This window comes from Plasmodium gaboni (assembly GCF_001602025.1).
Source record: "Plasmodium gaboni strain SY75 chromosome Unknown, whole genome shotgun sequence".
Classification (NCBI taxonomy): domain Eukaryota; phylum Apicomplexa; class Aconoidasida; order Haemosporida; family Plasmodiidae; genus Plasmodium; species Plasmodium gaboni.
In genome coordinates, this window is record NW_017385236.1 from 1 (window position 1) to 9,540 (window position 9,540).

Genomic DNA, 9,540 nt, shown 5'->3' on the forward strand with positions numbered 1-9,540 from the left:
ATTCTTCCTTACTCCTTCTATTTCTGTGTCTTTGTCATAGATAGGTGATTTGTACAATTCTTATTTACATAATAACCTATTGGTTGGAAATTTTGTTGTTTTGGTTTGATATACGTAAAATATATGCGCTATAATAGTTCGATCTTTTATTTACTTAAAAAAAAATATAACATTTGTATATATATATATTAGACTTATATTGTTCTATAATTTATTGTATTATATGAAATAACCTAAATGATAAAATATTTAATTAAAACAAAAAAATATAAAATTTTCCTTTATATACTTAAACTAATTTATATAACTTTAATTCAAGAATATTAGAAATAACTTATTAAACAATAATTTGATAATTATTATGAAGTATATATATGTTAAGTGTGTTTTATTTTTTATAAAATATTCTGAAAATGTATTTTGTAAATACAGAATTCATTATTTATATATAAAATATGACAAATATACAAAATAATATTTATTTGCATGCATATTTTTTATTAATATGCTTTATTATAAATATATTTATATTTTAATATTTTATGTTTTTGGTTTTTTAATAAATCAAATCTATATATTTAAAATCTTAAGATATATATACTTATACATTATTATAAAAACAAAATATTTTAAATATTTCTTAATTATTTTGTATTATGAAATATTATATAATATATATCAAAACACATATATATTATAATTAAAAAATATTCACAATAACATTATTATAATAATAAAAGGAATATATAATATCTTAATCTTTTCCTTTTATTATTCTTATTATTAATATTAATTTTTACTATTATTAGTGTATAATATTTGTTTATCAAATATTTATATATATAGTGCTAATATTATAAGACATTAATACCTAAATCCTAATTATACAAAATTATTCAAATATTATATATATATATATATATATATATATATATATATATATATTCCATTTCAATATCATATCTAATATAGACTATCAAGTATAATCTAATTTTATTTTTACTTGTGATTAAAAAAAAAAAAAAAAAAACATAATATTTATTATTGAAAAACAAAAATATAATATACATACATAATCATTATTTTAAATTTCATTTTTTTTAAAAAATTATACAGTTAATATATTCAATTATTTTTTTTGTATATTCTTATTAATTCATTAATATTACACATAATATTAAACACATATTATAAAATAAAATTAAATTAAGATATTCTTCTTTTTTTATAATTAAAAATATTATATGTATATATATATTTTTCGATCATTTAATATTATTATTTTATCTAATTTATATTTTTATTATAATCCATATGATAAATAAAAATTTATATATTACATAAATTAATGTTCAATCAATTTTATTAAAAATATGAAAAAGTATATATAATAAAATAAAAAAATATCCACACAAACACACACACATATATATATATATAAATGTTAATTAAATATATTATTAAGCCAATCAACAAATATGGATGACGTTACTTTATTATCTGGCTCACACGATAATTTGTGCGATCCATAATTTAATATATGTGCACTCAAATGTTTATAATTATTCTTATCCTTTTCATTTTTTTTATCACTTTTTGTAGAATTTTTCTTCCTTTTATAATTTCTATAATGTCCATGGTCACATGGTTTCCATAAAATATCCTCATTTTTTAAATCCTTTCCTGATAAAATTACATAATCTTTTTCATATTTACATGTTTGGTTAGATAAATTATTTGATTGATTTGATATCAAATTTTTATCACCTCCACTTTTTATAGTTTGTGATATATTTGAATTATCTTCTTCATCTTTTTTATTATATACATTAACCATTTTGTTTACAAAATTTACAGTACCAGACGGATCCACTATATTATCATATTTTGATTGTAACACTATAATATCAATATCACTTTCATCTATATATTTTATAATTTTACTTTTCATACATGAATAAGTACCAAATAAACATTCTAAAGCTATACCAGCCTTTAATTCTTCATGGTAATGATAAGGATCTGTGTCATCATCCAGTTTAATCCATGGATATTTTAAAGTCTTACCTAAAACTTTAAATTTATAAAGAGGAAAAAAATTTTTCAAAATATATCCTAAGCCTATTAACATTTTAACAAATAATGTACTTGTTTGTTTTTCTAAACTAATCATAGGAGATATTAGTGCTAAACCTTTAATATATTTTCTCCATTCTTTTTTTTCATCATATATTTTTTCAAACATTTTTAAAGCTATACATCCACCCATAGATGTACCCATAATTATTATAGGTCTTAATTCATTTTTTGCTTTCCATTCATTTACAAATATTTCTAATGCCTGAACAGCATCAGCGACTAAATTTTCAAAATCTTCAACAAAACATCGTTCATTTCTTGATGCCTCTGATAATCCATGTGATTGATTATCAATACCACAAAAGGTATAACCATTATCATTTAATGTTTGAATCCAACTACTATCATAAGACATTGTCCTTTTGCCACAATTACAATAGTTTGAAAGACCACATTTGGAACAATAATATAAGTTTTTATAAACATCATTATCTTTATCACTTTCGGTAAATAATAAAACATTATTATCATCCATTGATTTTGTAAAATCTTTTTTATTTGTAACATTTTGTGAATTCACATTTTCATTAACATTATTCTCATTATTTTTTTTTTTATTTGATATATCATTATTTGATTGAGAACAACTATTCCTTAACTTACTGCTTTCGTTAATAGAACATTCTTTCATTGTCTTTTCATTCTTATTAGCCCATTCGGGTCTACCATAATAATTTAAATATTGATTTCTCAAATGTGTAGTAACTCCATGTAAAGCAAAAACATATGCTTTAGTTTTTTCTTCTTTGGGTTTCCATGTATATCTAGCTATTTTTAAATTTTCTCTGTTTGTAAAAAAACTTATCTCTGGGTTTCCATCTTCAAAAATAATATTATTCTCGTTTCCATGATTTTCTTTATTCCCTGAAATATTCTTGTTTTCCTTTTTTGATTTTTCATCTTTATTTTTATAATCTTTATAATTATTCAATATATTATCATCATCACTATATAAAACCCCTCTTGATATTTTATGCATATATTTACTTGAATCATATAAATTTTCATTCAAAATATTCGCCATATTTCCTTTTCTTAATAATAAAATGTTTTCTATATTCTGATTTCCGAAAACAGAAGATAAATACGGTTTGTTCAAAAATGAATTCTATATTACAAAAAAAAAAAAAAAAAATGATAAATAAATATATATATATATATATATATATATATATATATGTATATATCTATGTGTATGTATATATATATATATTTTTTTTTTTTATTCTACACATTTTTTTAATATAAAATTAAAATATAAATAGTACCTCATAATATGTTACACAAACAAAAATGCAAAATGTTATCCAAAAATATAATGACATTTTTATTTATCTTTATTCCATTAAATTTCCTATTCTTAAAGAAGAACTATTCTAGAACAACATATTTTTAACAAAATTATACATAGATAATAATCATTTATTTTTTTAAAATTTATTTCAAAAAAAAAAAAAAAAAATTAAACCTATTAAAAATTAAAAAATTCTTTACTTTTTCTTAAAATATATAATATAATTATTTGTTATATACATATAAAAAAATATATAATCATAATATATAAATAAATTTTACATTTTAATAAAAAGAAACATAAAATAAATTTATGAAAAATCATATATGTGTAAAAAATCAATAAATAATCTATGATATTTTATATATATTCATAAAAGAAGACACTATAAAATATTAAGTTATATACGACTATTATTTTATTATACATTAAAATAGTTTAAAATTTATATAAAATCCTAACTCAATATGTATCTTATTATTATATTTTATATAATAAAATATATATATATGTATATATTAGCAAATAATACAAACCCAAATATAGTTATATAACATAAGTATATTATATTATATATATGTGTGCATTTTGTTTTTTTCTATTTTATTTAATAATATAACAAAATGATAATTTTATATAAATAAATTATAAAATAAAATAAAAACGTGATAGTATCCAATAAAGAGGTAACTATATAAGTTTTATTTGATAATTAAAATTTATATAAAATAATAGTGTTAATTTATGTTAAATGTAAATAGATATAATATAACATAATATATACACATAAAAAAAAAACACATAAATCATAATATAAATATATATTATATATAATCAAATAGCGTAAGGATAATTCCTATAATTAATTAAAAAAATAATAATAAAATAAAAAATATAAAAAATCTTAAAATATATAATATATATATATATATTTATTTACATATTTTATATGACAATAACAACATAGGTTTTTTAAATCTATATTATAAATTTACTCACTTTTATTATATATATACATATATATATTATATTATGTTATATATTACATATTATATAACTAAATTATTAGATTTATTTGAAAATAGTATTTTAAACGAAATATTATTAATTAAGCATATCAAAATATATATTATATATAATAATAATATAATAATACAAAATAATATATTATATAATAAAACTAAAATACAATAATTATTTATTCCATTGTTCTTAATATTTATATATATTTTTTTATTAAATATAAAATGTATTTTATAAATAAAATATATATAATACAGATCGAACAGAACGGACAAACATAAAACAATTTTGTGGTTGTATATTTTATTTTATTTATAGACGAAACGAAAAATAAAAATATATAATATATTATTAGATATAATAAATAATATAACAATAAAATATAGATCAATTATTATATTATTATTCTTACGTAATTAATTATAATATTAAGATTTTATTTCGTATATAAAAAAAAAATATATTATAATAAATAATAATAATAATAATAAAATAATTAATTATATAGCTCAATTATTTTTTTTATATATTTTTATTTTTTATAATCTTTTTACATAATGGTCTTGCAAAATTATAATATTTTATAAATATATTTATTAAAAACATATTAATAAAATATATATATATATATATATATATATATATATATATATATTAATATATTTTAATTAATTCTAATTTTATATATAGCATTTAAAAAATCAATAATTATAAAAAATAAATTTGCATATAAATATATCTAACCATACATATAAAATATACCTTTTAATAATAAACACATAAAATTATATTCAAATTCATATTTTAAATTTAATTCAATATACATGCATAAAATAACAATAATAAAATATATTTATATAAAATATTATATTTATATATATTATATATATAAATATTTCAAAAAATTATATAAACAAATTTAATATATTAGAAATACATATTTTTATATATTAATCAAAAATTGTGAATAAACTGAAGACATATTTATTTGGAAGCATCATTAATGAATTCTTTACTCAAAAAAAAATATATAAGTATATAAAACAACATACCATAAATAAAAATATTCCTTCTATAAAATATTTACCTTCATTTTAATACACCATATAAAAATATATAATTTAAATAATTTATTTTTATTATAACATATTTATATATAAAAATTATAAATATAAAGACTCATTTTAATAAATATTAAAATATTATAAACTATATAATTATATATATATATATATATATATATAATATTTTTAATTAAATATAGAATATAAATAAAATAATTTATATATTTAATATTATTAAAAAAATATACATAAAATAAATTTTTACATAAATATTTTTTATTATTAATAATATAAAATTTTACAATTTTATTCTTGTTATTTTTCAAATATTACTACTAATATATTTTTATTATTATTATTCCTAAATATGGTTTTTCTAAAAAAAAAGTTCGTTATTTCTGCAAAATTTTTTATATATTAATACCACAGAATGTAAATTAATCAATATATGTGATATTTTCTCTTTTATATTTATTAAAAATGTATAATAAATGAATAATATAATATACATTAAAGTAATACATATATGTATCTATATATATTTATATATTTATTGATAGGATATTCAACAAATTGCTATTCAAAAACAAGAAAACATATTCAATGAGACAAATATAATACCTTTTCTATCATTGGCACAATCCTCCATAGCACATCCACAAAAAAGTCATAAAAAGAAAAAAAATAAATGAAAACCTCCAAGATTCTTCTAGTACCAATGATGAAAATACTGAAATGACACAAAATTAAGATTCCCAATCAACAGCACCAAGAAATGGAAGAGAAAAATCATCAAGAACTAATCCAATAAAACCAGCTAAGAGTAATGAAAAAAGACATAACACAGGTCCATCAAATAATGTAGATAATAAAACAAATATCTTTTATATGTTAAATCGTTCCAGAATAGAACATGCATATCAGTTAATTGACACGTTGGATCTTAAAAATCGTATCAAAAATGATTTTAAAGAATTTATATATTTATATTTAACAAACAAATGTGCAAGAAAACAATAATAATTATACAGATATATTAAAAGACATATTAAAAAATACCATAACCATCCTGAACTTAGTTTCCTTATAGATTTTCAAAATGTAGAAGAAGAACTTTATTATAAATTTTACCCTCAGAGACAAAAATATAGACAGTAATGTTTTATAAAATAATACGTGTTATAACGTAAAAAATATATGTATATTATATATATATAAATATATATGTATGTAAATTAATAATTTGATAATATAACTTCTATTTCTTAATTAATTTTCCAGAATATATCTATTAAAACAATTTATAATCCCATACAAAATACACTCCTGTTTTAATTTAAAAATAATGTCATATACCACAAAGTAAAAATTAACTAAAAATTTACATATAACCATTTATAATAATGCTAATAATTTATGTGGAAAAATTAATAATAAAAAATATGGAATAAATTAACCTTTTTATATAATTCTTTAAAAAATATTTTAAGTATATTATCATTTATATATATACCTTTATATTATAACATACTTTTTATTTTTAAACTTTTATATTTTTTATGATATACTAAAAGAATAATATATATATATATATATTATTAAATATTAATTTTATATATTCTTAAAATAAATTATTGTTTTACAAATAACATTAAAAATGTACAAATTTAAAATATATCAAAAAAATATATTTTTCTTTTTAAAATAAATAATTACAAAACATAATAAATTATGTACAAGTAAAAATGTTTAACCAAATTAAAAAAATTGTATATTGTAAATAAATGCACATAATAAACAATATATTGAAAATATTTTTCTTCTATTCCCTATATATGATACATACTGTACAATAATATTTATATTTAAAACAAAATTAAAATTTTTTTTCAACACACCAAAAAAAGCAATATATATAATGTAAAAAAAAAAAAAAAAAACAATATAATTCATATACATATTTAATCAAATCAAATAAAACACTGTTAATAACATAATAGCGAATTAGTCATATATATGTTTAACATAATTTAAAAACAAAAAGTACAAATGTATGTTTATAAAAAGTATTATTATAAATAAATACAAACATAATTTTAATATCGATATAATATATATATATATATATATTTTTTCATATTATCATTTTACAATATATATTTATATCTAATTTCGTGTGTTTTCTTTATTTATTATTTTATTTTTTTTTTTTCTTCAGTATAATAAAATAAAAAAATATAAATATATTATAATACATTAAATTATTTCAAATTTTTTTTTTTTTTTTTTATTTATTCGTTTCTTGTTGTGGTATTTCATTGGTAACTCTTAATTTGACCTTTTTATTTGCAACATCTTTTTCATATTTTCTCAGATCATTTTGATGTTTTGAAATTGAAACATTTATTAATTTATTTGAATCTTTATCTTCTTGTTTATTTGCATTTTTTTTTTCTTCTTCCTTTTTTCCATGAATGCTACTACTAACAGTACTTCCTTTTAATTTATTTTTATATATATTTTTAACTTCATCAATGAAAAAAGCATAATCTTTAAATACATTGAACCTTTTTACTTTTAATGTTGGAGTAAGATAATTATTTGTATTCCATGTTTTTGAAGTTAAATATATGTTATTAACACGATTGTATCCATTTAAATTTGTTTGCTTATAAACATCTAACATTTTTTCTTTAACATAATCAACAAAAATATTATTATTTATATTATCATCAGTTAATTTATCTATATAATTATGTTCATTAAGTCCAGCATTTTCTAACATATTATCATCTTTTAATGATTTAAAAAATAAACATTTATCTATAGATATAATTGCTAGTGGACCATCCATTGAATCATCTGCATAAACAACGCAATTATTTATAAAAGAAATTTGTGAATATAAATTATTCAGCATATCCGTTTCTATATATTCCCCTTGTGATAATTTTACTAATCCTTTTGATCTATCTAAAAATAATAAAGATCCATTTTTATTAATTTGAACCACATCTCCTGTTATAAAATACCCATCTTCAGTAAAAGCCTTTTTTGTATGTTCCTTTTCTAAAAAATATCCTTTAAATATAGAATCACTCTTAATTAATAATTCTCCTTTGGGTAAACTATCCGAAGCTTGGTATATTTCCCACGATCTTACTTTATATTTGGTATTTGGAGCAATAGGTCCTCCTATACATTCAAAATTTGAATCTTGCACGTGGTTACCAAAGATAGCTCCCGTAGATTCTGTTAAACCATAACCTTGACAAAAATTGATATTTAATAATGTACATAATTCCTGGGCAACAGATGGTGATAATTTTCCAGCACCATTTAATATAACTTCTAAATTTGGATTAATCTTCTCCCTTATTTTCCTGGATACATGAAAAATATTTTCAAGAAATTTAACTAACCAACCATTTTTATTATGTTTACGTAAGGATATCATGTTTTTTACTATATATTTTTTAAAAGTTGATAAATTATTGATTTCGTTCATAACATTAGTATAAATTCTACTAAACACTTTAGGTACTCCTCCCATTATAACATCCTTTGAATTAAATATATCTTTGGAAAAATAATTTATATCCTTACTCCATATATTTATTGTCCCACCAAATAATATAGTATTATACGCAAATGTTCTTTCAAATACATGTGATATTGGCATATAAGATAAATGATATTGAAGACTATACCTTTTTCTTACACTATGATTATATATAGAATATAATTGATTATAAAAATTTTTATTGCTCAACATAACACCCTTTGGCATCCCAGATGTTCCAGATGTATAAACAATAGACGTAACAAACTCAGGATCCTCATTTATAATATTAAAATTTGTAGTTTGTGTCTTTGTCATATCATCAAGTAATATTAGTTTCTTTCCACAATTATGTAATTTTTCTTTTAAAGCATTAATCTTTTCTAATTTTTCTTTATCATATTGTATAGGACTTAAATTTACATTTCCCACCGTTTTCGCTAATTCACTTCCTTCAT

General features: G+C 17.3%; 2 protein-coding genes across 2 annotated transcripts; both read right to left on the reverse strand.

The window, feature by feature from the left end:
- Positions 1-1,444: 1,444 nt before the first annotated feature.
- On the reverse strand, positions 1,445-3,464 carry PGSY75_0005900 (putative alpha/beta hydrolase; the record flags this gene model as incomplete). Its single annotated transcript, XM_018783194.1, has 2 exons — positions 1,445-3,247; positions 3,408-3,464. The coding sequence occupies 2 exons, from the start codon at positions 3,462-3,464 to the stop codon at positions 1,445-1,447; spliced, it is 1,860 nt and encodes a 619-aa protein (XP_018639022.1).
- Positions 3,465-7,807: 4,343 nt separating this feature from the next.
- Positions 7,808-9,540, reverse strand: PGSY75_0006000 (acyl-CoA synthetase; the record flags this gene model as incomplete). The annotated part of the gene is made up of 1 exon (XM_018783195.1): positions 7,808-9,540. A coding segment is annotated over one exon (1,733 nt), but the record flags the coding sequence as incomplete, so codon positions are not given.